The sequence below is a fragment of the Aquarana catesbeiana genome, linkage group LG01, assembly GCF_042186555.1.
Source record: "Aquarana catesbeiana isolate 2022-GZ linkage group LG01, ASM4218655v1, whole genome shotgun sequence".
In the NCBI taxonomy this organism is placed as follows: domain Eukaryota; kingdom Metazoa; phylum Chordata; class Amphibia; order Anura; family Ranidae; genus Aquarana; species Aquarana catesbeiana.
In genome coordinates, this window is record NC_133324.1 from 356,306,179 (window position 1) to 356,323,126 (window position 16,948).

General features: G+C 41.5%; 1 protein-coding gene across 6 annotated transcripts in view; it reads right to left on the bottom strand.

Annotated features, from left to right (window-relative positions):
• SYK (spleen associated tyrosine kinase) overlaps positions 1-16,948 on the bottom strand; it is a 231,216-nt gene that overhangs the window by 135,902 nt on the left and 78,366 nt on the right. For all 6 annotated transcript variants that reach the window (XM_073632919.1, XM_073632909.1, XM_073632913.1 and 3 more), the window contains one exon: positions 5,519-5,679. In XM_073632919.1, the coding sequence (XP_073489020.1) occupies positions 5,519-5,679 (161 nt within the window). The remainder of the gene's footprint in view (positions 1-5,518; positions 5,680-16,948) is intronic.

A 16,948-nucleotide genomic window follows, 5' to 3' on the forward strand; every position in this document is an offset into this window, starting at 1 on the left:
TTTAAAGCGATCGTACGATAATCTGATCGTTACTATACAGCTTTCGTCCAAAACTATCCGAAGGGACAAATACGAACATTTTTCTTGTACAATACCAGATTGTACAATTTTCATTTACTCAGTACAGTTTTCATCCGAAAACACAATACAAATACAATACAATACATTACATCACTTCCAAATTTTTATTTTTTCATACAAGAATTTTCGTACTTTAGTAACCTCCATTTTTCGATATGGAGTCTAGCATGCAAAAAGAGCAGATGATCATTTGTCCGATAATCTCATTGTGTGTTCTAAACTTTAGGCTGGATTTAGAATTGTGCAGTTGGTTGCGGTATGTTACTGGACCTTACTGCAATGCATAGTTCTGCATGGGGTCTTAATGCTGTACTTGATTAAAGTAAAGCACAGTCAGCCATTCATCTTAACATTATGAACAAGAGAAGTACACAGATGAATTATGGGTTACAACATATTAAAAAAAATCAGCACAGCTATTTTAGGCTTAATTATAGGTGTATAATTTGTATTGGCTTTGGTACAGCTCTCTATTCTCTGTTCTACTATTTCTCAAAATGATCCTATTTAGAAAAGAGAAGTTACACTTGTAGCGCTGACAGGTTTTCGATCAGGTGCTTATTTGTAAATTTAGTGGGTTGTCTGTTCTGTACATACCCTGTTTCCCCCGAAAATAAGACCTAGCGTGATTGTCGGTGATGGCTGCAATATAAGCCCTACCCCCCAAATAAGCCCTAGTTAAAGTCCTTGTAGGTCTTATTTTCAGGGTAGGGCTTATTTTCGGGGTAACGGGGTAGGGCTTATTTGGGGGGTAGGGCTTATATTGCAGCCATCACTGACAATCACGCTAGGTCTTATTTTTGGGGAAACAGGGTAGTTCAGAGTTAATCTATGGCTAACTTAGCCTCTGTTCCAGCATTGGCTGTGTTGCGTGCAGTTCCACACTGTTGCCTGTAGGTGTCGTTGTCACCATAAGTCGGTGTTGAAAAGCAACAAGCTGAAGTGTATTGAGTGCTCTTCTTGCCCAGAGGTAACTCAGCAGAGGTGGTCCACTGCTATGAATTCTGGGAGAGAGTACTTAAGGGGCAGACGCCATTTTTCTTTCATTCACCTGCTGGCCCTCCTGGCCTAAAGGTATGTGACGGGGAGTTCTATCTCGTGGCCCTCCAGGCCGGAGGGCTGCGATGCTGCAGCCGTGCAAGTAGGCCCAGAAGCTTGTCTGGGGCCTACTGCTGCGGGAATTGAGAAGACCCAGGGGAGGACCCGTCTTTGGAGAGGGCCGTGCGGAATGCTGGTGTCTCAAGAGGGGCCTGGTGACTCAATTGGAGGATGCATCTTAACCTAATCTATCGCACAAGTACTGCCGGGTTCGCTTAAAGGTTCTGGTACTGTGTTGCAGTTCATCTAAAAACTACTACTACATCTTGTGGCAGAGGATTGTACAGTAAAATTGTTCTTTTCAAGTCTGTGCCAGAAACTTTTTGTTCGTGCTACGCTTCGGCTGCTAGGTCAGTGAGAGAGACCTATCCGGGTGGGCAAAGATTTAATCCTGGACTGAAGGTATATTCATCCCCAAGATTTCAAATTCCTCAGTGTCCTAAAGAAAAGGTATTTGAACTTCCCTGCAACTCTTCTTCTACCTCTTTCCTGCTACTTCTTCAAGTTACTTCCTATTAAAGCATTGAAAAAGTACTAAAGTGACTGGTGCCTACATTGTCAGATACAAAGCTCAACATGGACTCTAAGTTCTGGTATTGGTGAAACTACAGGTAAAGAGGTGACGGTAACAGCCCGATATAAATCAGCAGCTCCTTCGGGGGTTAGTGCTACATACTATTTAGAATTAGGATGGGTGAAGCATTGCTAGTGCCATGAGGACTGTGTTTCCATGTTCTAAGGTCCTAGCAGATACATCTTTGCTTCTATTCTTCTTGTGGTTTCTATTATTTATAGTCAATTATGAGCCTATAGACATTTACAGGAAATCTTTCACAGCCAGGGAAATATAACTGCATTGCAGAAAAACCAACATTACATGGCAGAGGAATTTATAACAGTAGATTGGCAGAACAGGGAAGCAAGAATGACAGAACAGGAAGCCACTATAACACCCAAAACAAGGTTGTCTTTTCACAAACTTTATTTGTAAAAAGTATTTATTCTTCTACAATCCAGTGTTACTGTCAGTATTGATTTTTCAGCTAAGACCTAAGTAGTAATAATTTCTTTCTTGAAGCCATAAACATTTTCTTAGGTTAAAATAACAAATCATTCTATGCTGGCAAAACGCTGAACAGTAAATAGGCAAAGATCAAATTAATGTTTCATAGACTTTGAAATGTACTCTAGCAGTGTAGCTAAAGAATATGCAATGCATTATTCAGCATCTGCCTAACGCAGCATTTTTATAAATAAACTGACTGCTGAGCAATGTGTATTCTTAACTACTTGTCAAGGAAAAATAACATTCCCCAAAATTACATAATGCTGGATTAGGCATTATCAAGAATATATTTGTATATATTTTAATTATTTTATATATATTTGTAAATAAGTTTTGCTTGTTAATTACCACAGTTAGTTGGTCATAAACAAGTACTTCCTGTCCCTACTAGCTGGGCAGAAACCCCGACTGAAGGACTGTGATATTTATAAAGGGGAGTTTTCACACATTTCCTTTTACACACAGGGGCTGCTGCTGCCGCTGTATTTCACCCAGATCATAAGTATAGACTATTGGGCAAGTATTCTTGTGTTCTAATAGTTTAACTTCAGCTGCCCATAGTTTCTTGAGTGTGTATCTGAATCCTTGTGACAGACATATTTTTGTCCTATTGTTACTATCTCACATGCACTCTACACCAAATAACTAAATCTGTGATACAGTGTGTGTGTGTAGTGGTCATCTTGCTATATGTTAGAAGGTGAACCTGTTTATTGCAATAGAGTATTTTTGCAGGTCCTGTTATTTTAGTTAACCATGTCCCTTCTGGTCTGGGATTTTATAGCTAGTTTTAGCTCAGGGCTCAATAACCATCATAGGCTATAACCATCATAGGATCCAGGTCGGTTGGAAAACAGTTGGAAGATCTCCCCATCGTTGCTTAATTGTCTTCAGGTCTCCAACACAAGGACGGATGCCACTTTGTGATCATCCTCAGGATCCCCTGCATGTGGACTTTGCTGCAACATTCATCTGGAAGTATCTTTATTAATACCTATATACAGTGGGGGCGGAAAGTATTCAGACCCCCTTCAATTTTTCACACTTTGTTATATTGCAGCCATTTGCTAAAATCATTTAAGTTAATTTTTTTTCCTCATTAATGTTCACACAGCACCCCATATTGACAGAAAAAGTCAGAATTGTTGACATTTTTGCAGATTTATTAAAACATAAAAACTGAAATATCACATGGTCCTAAGTATTCAGACCCTTTGCTCAGTATTTAGTAGAAGCCCCCTTTTGATCTAATACAGCCATGAGTCTTTTTGGGAAAAATGTAACAAGTTTTTCACACCTGGATTTGGGGATCCTCTGCCATTCCTCCTTGCAGATCCTCTCCAGTTCTGTCAGGTTGGATGGTAAACGTTGGTGGACAGCCATTTTTAGGTCTCTCCAGAGATGCTCAATTGGGTTTAAGTCAGGGCTCTGGCTGGGCCATTCAAGAACAGTCATGGAGTTGTTGTGAAGCCACTCCTTCGTTATTTTAACTGTGTGCTTAGGGTCAGTGTCTTGTTGGAAGGTAAAGCTTCGGCCCAGTCTGAGGTCCTGAGCACTCTGGAGAAGGTTTTCGTCAAGGATATCCCTGTACTTGGCCGCATTCATCTTTCCCTCGATTGCAACCAGTCGTCCTGCCCCTGCAGCTGAAAAACACCCCCACAGCATGATGCTGCCACCACCATGCTTCACTGTTGGGACTGTATTGGACAGGTGATGAGCAGTGCCTGGTTTTCTCCACACACGCCGCTTAGAATTAAGGCCAAAAAGTTCAATCTTGGTCTCATCAGACCAGAGAATCTTATTTCTCACCGTTTTGGAGTCCTTCAGGTGTTTTTTAGCAAACTCTATGCAGGCTTTCATGTGTCTTGCACTGAGGAGAGGCTTCCGTAGGGCCACTCTGCCATAAAGCCCCGACTGGTGGAGGGCTGCTGTGATGGTTCACTTTCTACAACTTTCTCCCATCTCCCGACTGCATCTCTGGAGCTCAGCCACAGTGATCTTTGGTTTCTTCTTTACCTCTCTCACCAAGGCTCTTCTCCCCCGATAGCTCAGTTTGACCAGCTCTAGGAAGGGTTCTGGTCATCCCAAACGTCTTCCATTTAAGGATTATGGAGGCCACTGTGCTCTTAGGAACCTTAAGTGCAGCAGAAATATTTTTGTAACCTTGGCCAGATATGTGCTTTGCCACAATTCTGTCTCTGAGCTCTTCAGGCAGTTCCTTTGACCTCATGATTCTCATTTGCTCTGATATGCACTGTGAGCTGTAAGGTCTTATATAGACAGGTGTGTGGCTTTCCTAATCAAGTCCATTTACTATAATCAAACACAGCTGGACTCAAATGAAGGTGTAGAACCATCTCAAGAATGATCAGAAGAAATGGACAGCACCTGAGTTAAATATATGAGTGTCACAGCAAAGGGTCTGAATACTTAGGACCATGTGATATTTCAGTTTTTCTTTTTTAATAAATCTGCAAAAATGTCAACAATTCTGTGTTTTTCTGTCAATATGGGGTGCTGTGTGTACATTAATGAGGAAAAAAATGAACTTAAATGATTTTAGCAAATGGCTGCAATATAACAAAGAGTGAAAAATTTAAGGGGGTCTGAATACTTTCCGTCACCACTGTACACTATACCCGGGGATATGTGCACAATTCTACCAGGACTTCTGTTCGGCCCTTTGCTGATATTACCTGTTTGTACATTGGATGAATGTACAATTATTATTCTTTTATTATATAAAAGTTATTCCCATACTAGTGTGTATCTATACACTTAAGGTTAATTTTACATGCTGGCTGCAGCAGTTGTTCTCTGACCAATTACTTAGATTAGATTACTGAGTAATGTCCCAGGAAAAGAATCTACTCTGTTCACAGAGGCCCTGTTCTGGGTGGACTAACTTTATTACCAATCCCAGGAAAAAGAAAACGTCTGCAAATGCTACCAATTGTGTGACAAGTTAAAGTCTTCTCTATGATGAACAAAGCTGTAATTCTTACAATATTAATAAACACACTAGTAGATAACATCTCCATTTGTTCTTGAGATGGACATGGAAACAGGTATACAAAGTCTGGTTAAAGAGATGCTCACTGAACATATGGCTTACAGCCCCTCAACACATACAATGGGTATTGTGTCTTCATCTCATGACCTATGCATTTTATATCAACCATGGGTGTTAAAGAAAGATGAGAAGTCCTTCCTACAATTGTTATCATTTATTAAAACTTTTCAATATGAATGTAGAGCAGATCATTTACTTACAAAAAGGATCCACTTGTCTTTATTCCATTTAGCAGTAGCTGTTCAGATTCCTCACGTGAGATAGCTCCATGGAACCAAGGCATTCGTTCATGAGCAGTTGTGGCAATTAGCTTTTCTAGCTGAGGTTTTTGGCTAATAATGGCTAGTTCAAGTGCTTCACCCTATAAGTAAATACAAAGAAACAATAAAAGGTGTTCCTTTCACATACATATTTTTTCAAAACGTATTGCTCTTATATATTGTATACACAGGGCTTTTTTTCAGCAGGAATGCAGGGGAACGCAGTTCCGGCACCTTCAGCACTGATTGTATGTAATGGCAAGGGGTGCTGGATTGTGTTACAGTGTCTACTGATGCTGGCTGCTGGGGGATCTCTTACTGGAGGTGCTATTTTTTTACAGGGGTTTATTGTTGCTGGGGAGGTCTATTGTTGCTGCTGGGGGACCTATTGTCTCTGGAAGCAATCTATTTTTGCAGGGGGAGATCTGTTGTTGCTGGCGGGTGATCTATTGTTGCTGGGGGGGGTCAGTTGTTGTTGGGCGGGATTTACTGTTGAGGGAGCAGTCTATTGTAGCTGGCTGCTGGAGGGTCTATTGATGCTGTCTGTGGGGGGATCTGTTGATGCTGCTGTGGGTCTATTGTTGCTGGAGGGGGGTATTTTTTGCAGGTGGTCCATTGTTTCTGGGAGGGGGGGGGTCTATTGGTGGCTGCAGGGGATCTTTTTTACAGCTTTTCTTGTTATTAACAAATTCCATTCAAATTACTTAGTACCACAAATGTTACTTGGTTCTGTATTTTCTAAAATTGGCAGTATTGGGAAGTGGGTAGAGGGTAGAACCAAGTAACAGTGCTCGGAGGTGGGTAGGAGCAGAGACAAGGGCTAGCTCCGAAAGGCGGAGTTCCTGCACCTATTCTCTGAGAAAAAAAGTCCTGTGTATACAATTATACAAACATAACATAACTTTCTGATATGAAGAGGTAACATTCTCATGCACAAAAAAAACAACAAAAGAGCAACAATTTATGTTTTATTTAATAATGTTATATTGTATTTTTTGCTTAAAATGTAACTAAAGGCAAAACTTTTTTTTTGTTCTGGATAGGGTGGAGATGGAGTAGAATCCCTACCAGTTTTTATTGCTGTCTTTTCTCCCATTAGGGAGATTCACCCTCTCTGTTTGTTCTGTTTACCATTATCATCGAAAGTGAAAGTAAAAAAAAAATTCAAAATTTTGGCTTGGCACCAGAACAGTCATAAAGGGAAAATCTTCAAATGGGAACACCATTTTTGGTGACCCTGATGATTCTCTCAATTTGGAGCCATTTCCTCTCAATTTCTGTTTTATTTTGGGACAGAAAGTGAGGGGAGATCTCCCCAATAGGACACAGATAGCAAAAAAAACAAAAAACGACAGGGGTTATAAACCTCCCTTGCTCTATCCACCTGTCAATGATTTCTCCCTTTCTTCCTGTGGGACGGCACCCGGCTCTTTTCTCCAACCTCCTCTACCTGCAGGATATAGTTGTGGCTGGTTCGACTGTGGGTAACGCTCCCTCTGCTGTATTGTTTATTCACTATTCAGCTGGGAGGACATCTCCAAAGTTTTCTTATTCAGAGGATTTTGAAGGAAAAGGGTTAGAAGCATCTGACTTGCATCCCTGATTCTCGGCACCTGTTTTCTGTGCACAACTTAACCAACATCTCCATTTTGCCCTCTGTCTCTGTTTTTGCATTTAGGGCTCTCTTGTTTCGAGTTGCCTTTTCTTGGGCATTCTTTGGCACCTTTAGGGTTAGTGAACTTGCTGCCGAGGACAAACTCAGATGTGCTGATCACAGAATCCTTTGGTTGTTTTTATCTCTCGCTTATTCTTCCAACGTCAACAAATTAGAATTTTTTTGGGTCTTGCGCCTTTTCCTTTCCCAGCTGGTCCTAATGACTTTTGCCATGTACTCTTTTCCCATTGGTTAAGCCATTGCTGCCCATGGGATGGGTTTTTTCGGATGACAGAGATGGCTTTTAGGTAGATGGGAATCGTTTGAATTTTTGCTATATTTCCGTCCTCACATTTTGTTCTGATTTCATGTCTCTCCCCAGAATTACTTTGGATCATCGTTGACTCCTTTGTTTATTGGGCCTCCTGCCATGCCAAATTTTGTCACTGTGGGGAGAGTTTTTCATTTGCAGTTGGCAGAATTTGTTGTCGCAGTTTTCATGGCCTACAACGGCTGCTGGTATTACCTGAGACAATTTGTTTTAGGCCCCTTCATTGTTATCATTCATGTATGGGGTAACAATGTAGAGCATTACCGGCCGGTAGATTTAATCTCCTCTATTAAGCATGGTATTGCTCTGTGTTGTGCCAGTTTTACCAATCTATTGTTTGGTCCAACATTGTTCCCCTTTTCTGGTTTTGGCCCGTCACTTACTTTGTTCTTGTTTCTAGTTCTTGTTTGGAGCTGTTTCGCTGCAAGGTGAACAACAAATTTGTCCACAGGATTGGTGGCATTGTTGTCTGCCACTGGGGTCTTGAGGGAGATAACAGTATTTATTAAGATCTGATGGGGTTCGTTTAAATGATTGGCCTAAATACAGTGCCTTGCAAAGGTATCCACCCCCTTGGCTTTTTACCTATTTTATTACATTACAGCCTTTAGTTCAATGTTTTTTTAATCTGAATTATATGTGATGGATCAGAACACAATAGTCTAAGTTGGTGAAATAAAATTAGAAAAATATATACATAAAACTATTTTTCAGAAATAAAAAACTGATAATTGGCATGTGCGTATGTATTCACCCCTTTGTTATGAAGCCCATAAAAAGCTCTGGTGCAACCAATTACATTCAGAAGTCACATAATAATATTAATAATATAATGATGTCCACCTGTGTGCAATCTAAGTGTCACATGATCTGTCATTACATATATACACCATTTTGAAAGGCCCCAGAGACTGCAACACCTAAGCAAGAGGCAGCACTAACCAAACACTGCCATGAAGACCAAGGAACTCTCCAAACAAGTAAGTGAAAATGTTGTTGAGAAGTACAAGTCAGGGTTAGGTTATAAAAAAATATCCAAATCTTTGATGATCCCTAAGAGCACCATCAAATCTATCATAACCAAATGGAAAGAACATGGCACAACAGCAAACCTGCCAAGAGACGTCCTCACACCAAAACTCACAGCCCGGGCAAGGAGGGCATTAATCAGAGAGGCAGCACAGAGACCTAAGGTAACCCTGGAGGAGCTGCAGTCTTCCACAGCAGAGACTGGAGTATCTGTACATAGGACGACAATAAGCTGTATGCTCCATAGAGTTGGGCTTTATGGCAGAGTGGCCAGAAGAAAGCCATTACTTTCAGCAAAAACAAAATGGCACATTTTGAGTTTGCGAAAAGGTATGTGGGAGACTCCCAAAATATATGGAGGAAGGTGCTCTGGTCTGAGACTAAAATTGACCTTTTTGGCCATCAAAGAAAACGCTATGTCTGTCGCAAACCCAACACATCACCCAAAGAACACCATCCCCACAGTGAAACATGGTGGTGGCAGCATCATGCTGTGGGAATGTTTTTCAGCAGTCGGGACTGGGTAACTGGTCAGAGTTGAGGGAAAGATGGATGGTGCTAAATACAGGGATATGCAGGGCAATGACCCCAAACACACTGCTAAAGCAACACTTGAATGGTTTAAGGGGACATATGTAAATGTGTTGGAATGGCCTAGTCAAAGCCCAGACCTCAATCCAATAGAAAATCTGTGCTCAGACTTAAAGATTGCTGTTCACAAGCACAAACCATCCAACTTGAAGGAGCTGGAGCAGTTTTTCAAGGAGGAATGGGCAAAAATCCCAGTGGTAAGATGTGGCAAGCTCATAAAGACTTATCCAAAGCGACTTGGAGCTGTGATAGCTGCAAAAGGTGGCTCTACAAAGTATTGACTTTAGGGGGGTGAATAGTTATGCACATTGACTTTTCTGTTATTTTGTTCTATTTGTTGTTTGCTTCACAATAATAAAAAAAAAAAAACATCTTCAACGTTGGGGGCATGTTCTGTAAATTAAATGATACAAATCCTCAAACAATCCATGTTAATTCCAGGTTGTGAAGCAACAAAACACAAAAAATGCCAAGGGGGTGGATACATTTGCAAGGCACTGTATGTTAATCTAGGCCTACAATCTGGTGTCGAGCGGGTGCTGGCTGCAGTGGGGCGCTCGTCAGTGTACCACTGACTTGCGTGTGGCGATTTTGACCTTGCCAGTAATTGATGTTGCTTTATGGGCTATGCCCTCAAGTTAAATTCTGGGGTCAGTCTAATGCCTGTCTGGCACTAATGGTAAGGACAGGCCTCTTAGACTACATGAGTTTATGTTTATGTCTGCCCACGGTATACTATGACTGGCATGTTGTTTGGTAAATTCTGGGGTCAATCTAATGCCTGTCTGGCACTGATGGTAAGGACAGGCCTCTTAGACTATGTGAGTTTATGTTTTATGGGTGCTCATGGTATACTGTGACTGGCATAGTTTGGTACATTTGGAAAGTTGTACTTTTGAAAAATTCAATAAAGCTGTGGCCTTGCCCTATTTCCACCTTAATGAGCTTCTGTGTCTTTTTTGGGGGGGCAAGGTATTGGTTAATTAGTTGGTCATAAATGAGCCTATGCTTCTCAGCAGTCATGAAGGCCCCTTGAACCACCTTTAGGGAAAGGGAGCCTTGATTGTTGGAAGCATGGCATCACTGTGGGTGTGAACCTAAAAGGGAAGTTAAATATTTTCCTTAGGATTGGCTACAAAAACCTGAGGTGACTGGGTGGAGCCAGAACATAAATGAGCCTATGCTTCTCAGCAGTAATGTGTACTGCAATAAAGAACAATCTTGGACAATACAGAAAAGGTGGGTTTGAAGTGAAATTGACTCCATTGTGTGTGCACCTTAATCCTTCCTGCAATTGGTTGGTAATATTCCATAGTTTTAGGATCTGGATCTGATTACTGCCCTGCTGAACTATCATAACCTTTATAAGCATTTGTGTCAAATAGATTATTGGAGGAGATTTGCTAAAACTGGAGAGTTCAAAATCTGGTGCAGTTTTGCCTTGAAACGCATCAGCTTCCAGGTTTTATTGTCAAAGCTTAATTGAACAAGCTGAAGTTAGGCCTCATGTACACTGCTGCTGCTAAACGGACGTTAAGGAGCAGATGGGCATTTTTTTCAACTGCTCCTGAACTCTCCTCTATGTTATCTTATCAGTACATGTACACAGGGTCGTTTAAAGTAGTTTCTAGGCAGCTGGGTTTAGAGGCTTTTTTTGGAACGCAAAAACATGGATTTAGAAGCTGAGTTTAGAGGCATTTCAAGCGCTAAACGCAGCTAAATGCGGTAACTCGCGTTTAGCCATGTTTCGTTTACAGGCGTTTTTCATTTTTGGCTATTTTGAAAAAACGCTTCTAAAAGCGGCAAAATGCTGCTAAACGCAGCTAAATGCAGCATGTAAACGCGGCAAAACGGACTTTTAAAACGTGGGTTACTATCTGTCAAGTTAAATCGTTCAGGAGAGGTTATAAAAACGTCCCGTGTACATGAAGCCTAAAGCCCCATACACACGATAGGACTTTGTACAAACTTTCCCTTGGATTTTTGTACAAAGGGCGTTGGCCAGAAGTTTGTCTTGCATACAGACGACAGGACTTTTCCAGCCAACTTTCACCAAATCACGTGGTTTTTCAGCTCTTTACCACCACCCTTTGGTCAACTTCTGTATTGTTGTCTGATATTGTGTCGATCTCGACACTTTTTTTTTTTGATTTAAGGTTTTTATTGTATTTCAAGAAGGAAAAAGGGTACAGAACATCGCCAATTGGGCATACCCTGGTGTTATTATGCACATATAAACAGCAAAACTGATAAGAGATTACTTATGTGTAGCCGCTATCAAGGTAGATCAAGAATAAAGGTTTAGCCTTAGATTTAGCCTTAGATAAACATGTGTATAACAAAAACAGAGACAAGCTTATCTTAACATTGTATCAGTCTGTTAGCCTAGTAAGGAGGGGAACTCCTAAGGGCAATAATGGTATTGGGATAAACACAAGGGAACTGCATTGATTATCGTAACGAGGTTTTGTAGGGTTGCGTGATGGGAAAGGTGCCAGATGCGGGAACCACTTGAGGAAAAGTTAATAATTGCTAGCACAATGGTGAACTTCTTGGGTCAGAGATCCAGGGTTTCCAGGTATTATTAAATCTATTAACGCACAAGTTGGCCTTGGCAAAGGAAAACTCCATCTGAAAGTGCAGGTTGAGTAATCGAATGGTATCTTTTAGTAAGGGAGGATCTGTTGCTTTCCATTTCTTCGCAATCGTTAGTCTTGCTGCTATTAGGATGTGTGTGACCAGCGTTTGCAAATGTTTCGGCCACGTGGGGATTGAGAGTCCCAGGAGCAAGTCCAGTGGAGTCATAGATGGGGATGAGCCACACAGAGATCCAATCAGTTTCTGTACCTTCCCCCAGAAATTTTTGATGAGGTGACACTACCACCATATGTGTGTAAGAGATCCGGTTTTATCACAGCCTCCAGCATTTGGGCGAGGTATTCGGGTATATCCTCGCTAGCCTTTCTGGGGTAAAGTACCATTTATGAAAAAGCTTCTGTAATGATTCCCAGTGATTAATACAGTGAGATAGGTGTAGAGGCAGTGTGAGGGCTTTTTGCCATTGTAGAACTGGAGGTGGGTGATCCGACAAAGATGACCAATACTGTATGGAGGAAGATAGTAGGTCGGTAGCTGGCTTGGTGAGAAGTTTATATATTAGAGAGATTCCTTTGGTCTTGGATGTATCCAGATTGTAGAACTTGACCAGGGGGAGCAAGACACAGTCCGAGGGTGACCAGCACAGCCTTGACAGGCTGGATCTAATCCTCAAGTAGAGAAAGAACGTGTGCTTGGATAATCCAAACTGCTGTGATAGATGTTCAAAGGTATGTAAACCTGAAGGCGAGAAAAGCATATCAAAGCTGGTGATTCCGGTTTTTGTCCACTCCGAAAGGGGTAAGTCTGGGGAGATAAGATGTAGTGCCTCAATGGGTAGTGTTGATAGGGTGTCTACTGAGATCCCTCTATTGAATTGTAGTAGTGCGGACCAGACACTTATAGAGGACGTGATGGTATCTAGAGGGTATCGCTTGGGATGAAGGTTAAGCCATAATGCGGCAAGGAAGAGTTTAGTGTCCATAAGCAGTATGGTGGCTTCAATTTGTTTCCAGCTTGTGTGGTAGTTATCTGACCACCAAGATTTTAGTTGTTCTAAAATAGTTGCTCGGTGATATGCTTGGATGTCTGGTGCACCCAATCCTCCCTGTTGGACTGGGGTTACAAGTATAGCTTTTTTCACTCTGGGGCGCTTTCGTTGCCAAATGAAGCTATTAATGATCCCTTGGAGTTTCTTGATCTGGTTTTGTGCTACAGGTAGGGGTATTGTACGAAAAAAATATAAAACATGGGGAAGTTTGCCTGAGCTACCCTACCAGCCCAGGAGGCTGGAACCTTACTCAGTTCATTTACTAGCCATGTAAGCTTGCCCACTAGGTCTTTTAGGTTGGTTCTCAATAATAATCGGCTGGGGAATGTTAGATGGATTCCCAAATATGGGAGAAAGGAGTTGGGGGCCCAAGCAAATGGTGAGGTAGAGTTAATGGATTTTACAGTCTGAGGATCCAGGCCAAGGTTAAGCATTAGGGATTTACTGTGATTCAGCTTATACATAGATACGGCACTGAAAAGTTCAAGGGCTCTTTGGACTGCAGGGAGGGACACCAGAGGATTGGTTAGGGCTATAATCACGTCATCTGCATATAGGCCAATTTTGTGATCAACTTTTCCAATTTTTATCCCTAAGATCGATGGTTCAGCTCTAATGAGTTGTGCTAGGGGTTCCATTATCATGGCAAATATTAGAGGGGACAACGGGCACCCCTGTCTAGTGCCATTTGTGATGTGGAAGTGGTTGGAAATGACACCCGAAGTCCAAATGCGTGCAGATGGGTGGGTGTATAAACCTAATATGGCAGTAAGAAAGGTGCCTGACAGTCCAAATTTATGGAGCACTGCCTCCATGTATGGCCAATAAACCCTATCGAACGCCTTCTCTGCATCCAAAGATAGGAAGAGAGAAGGCGTTCGGGTATGCTCCGTCCATTGGATAAGGTCAATAAAACGTCTGGTTCCATCTGAGGCCTGTCTGCCGGGCACAAATCCCACTTGGTCAGGGTAAATAATCTGGGGGATGATGGTGGAGAGGCGTTGTGCAAGGAGTTTGGTATAAAGCTTAGTATCTGTGTTGAGGAGTGATATCAGACGGTAGTTGGCAGGGTTGTCTGGAGTCTTTCCCGGTTTGGGAATGGTAACCACTAAGGCATCAAGGGGTTCCCTAGGGATTGAGCCTGTGGTAGCAAATTGGTTGTACATGTCACATAAATGGGGGACTAAGAGTTGGGTAAAGCGTTTATAGTACTCATTTGGTAGTCCATCAGGTCCTGGTGCTTTATGTAGTGGTAAGTTTTTTTATTAATTTTTGTATTTCGTTCTGTGTAAAGGGAGCTGCTAAAAGGTCAAGTTGTTCTGAAGAAATAGAGGGGAGGGAAATAGAGGATAGAAATTTTGTTATGTCATTTTGGGAGGGAGCAGATTGGGGGTCTGCTTCGTGAGATTGTAAAGTTTTGTGTAGAAATTGCCAAATTCATTGGCAATATCTAGCGGATTATTCAGACGCTGTCCTTGAGAGCCAGTGAGAAAGGCTATTCTCTTTTTAGAGATTTGTTTTTTAAATTGCTTGGCCATAAATTTCCCCGGTTTGTTGGCTGATGAGTAGGCATATAATCGTGGTCTTTTTATGTAATAGTCAAAATTTTTGTGAAGGTGGTCGCTGAGCTGGAATCTGATATTTTTAAGTTCTATGGAGATATTACTAGAGGGGGATCTCTTGTTCGTGAGTTCAAGGGATCGGATATGTTTTAGGAGGGACTCAGTAGTATGGGAATGTTGCTTTTTCGCTTGGGCCCCGAGTTTTATGAAAAGACCTCTTAGGCAAGCCTTGTGAGCATTCCAAAGAATAGCGTGATCTGTTACCGAGTTTACATTTTGCTGGAAGTAATTGTCTATCTCGGACTGCACCTGAGACTCAAAAGTGGGGTTGTTATGGAGGGAGGTATTTTTTTTTTTTTTGAGTACTTTTTTTATTCTTTTCATAGCAGTACAAGTTATACATTTCTCCATACATTTTATTCCAGATACATAATCTTGCTTCTAACATTCACCCGCCCCAAAAAAAAAAAAAAAAAAAAAAAAAAAAAAAAGAAGGGGGCAAAACCCAACGACAACAAAAATAGATTTCCTCCCCCTGCTGTATCTCTCCCCCCCCTCGACCCAAAAGCCCCCCCCCCCATCCTCCCATCCTCTACCCAAACCCAACATTGTCCCTCTCCCATATTGATTCATCTTTTATTTTCATTGTCCCAGGCCTCTACCCAGCTTTTCCAGATAGCGTCAAATTTATCTTGGCTCCCTCTATGTGTATAAATAAATTCCTCCTTTATTATGGTTTCTTTTATTTGTGTTCTCCATTCTTCGACCGTTGGGGGGTATATAGATATCCACTTCTGAGCGATTAGCTTTCGTGCCTGAAACAAGCCTCTCGTCATTGCGGTATGGGTATGTTTTGAAATATTTGGTTCCTCCACTATATTTAATAAACATAAATTTGGGTCTAGTGAAATTTCTATACCTAATGCGCTATTTATGTTTTTAATTATATCCTGCCAGTAACGAAGGAGTTTGGGGCATTTCCACAACATGTGTATTAGGTTAGCCAGTGCACCACTGCATCGGGGGCATAAGGGGGATTCCCTGCGTTTCCATTTAAATAGTTTTTCGGGGGTATAGTATGATCTATGTGTAATAAAAAGTTGTGTTAATTTTTGAGTAGCTGACAGAGATACCTTTGGGATCACAGACAAGACCTCCGACCACTGAGCATCAGTCAGTGCTCCCAGGTCTCGTTCCCACTGCAACCTAGCCGGCACCACTACCGTTTCCTTAAATTTACACTGCAATATCTCATATATTTTAGAGATAAGTCCCTTCTTTTGATCACTTTTCTTCAAAAATATTGTTATTTTAGAAACATTAAGCTTAAATACAGATGTACGGGCCTGGACATGAAAAGCATGTCTAAGCTGGAGATACTGAAAGAACCTCTGTCTTGGAATCCCGAATTCCTCAGATATTTGCGCAAATGATTTTATCTTATCGTTCCAAAACAGTTGTTCCACATATCTCAGCCCCTGAGTTTGCCAAAGCCCAAATCCCTCCAATCTCTGCACTTCCTCATAGTTTGCGTTATTCCATATTGGTGTATAGGAAGTATAACCTGTAATGCTAGTAATCTTTTTTATTGCTAGCCATACCTTACTGAATAGCTCACCTGTCATGAATTTCTTATCTTTTTGAAAGGTTTTTGTCTCTAGTAGGGACATCATTGAATGGAGGGAGGTATTTAGTCTCCAAACCGTATGTCTGGTGATTTGTGAAGGGGATGCTAGCTTTATTGTGATTGGTGCGTGGTCAGACCACGATATGGTTCCTATGTGGGAAGCGGTGATAGACTGTAGTAGATGCTTATCCGTCATAAACATGTCAATTCGAGAATAAGATTGATGTTATGGGGAGAAGTAGGTGTAGTCTCTCTCCATATCGTGCATGCACCTTCAGGAGTCGTATAAGTCCTCTCGTTTAAGAATAGTAGATATCGCTGAGGGCCTAGAACGTGAAGGATTGGAAGTGTCTAGTGAAGGGTCAAGTACTTCATTAAAATATCCACAAATAATTAAGGGTGAAGATCTAAACAGAGTCAGTTTGGCAAAGAGGTTGGCATAGAATTTTTTTTGGCCTGTGCTGGGGGTATAAATGTTGACTAAAGTGAGAGGGCGATTGTCAAATGAGGCTGATAGGATTAAAAATCTGCCGTCTTCATCACTTTCACAATGGTGTAATTTGAAATCTATTGCCGCGTTGATGGCAATCATCACTCCTCTCTTTTTTTTTGAAGCATTCGCAAAGAAGCAGTGTGGATATTTTTTGTGACTGCATTGGGGTTGTTTAGGTTTGGAAAAATGTGTCTCTTGAACACAGATTACATCTGCATGCTGTTGTAATGCTTCTTTCCATAGAAGGTTGCGTTTAAATGGCGAATTTAGGCCTTTCACATTAAGGGAGGTGATTGAGAGTGACATGGTTGCAGAGCAGTTATGAGGGCCTGGGCAGAGGGAGAGAGACTTCACCTACCGCTAATAGTTGTGAATTACACAAAGAAACAAATCAATGCTGTATGTGCTATAGGTAAATGAACAAAGGATTAATCAGC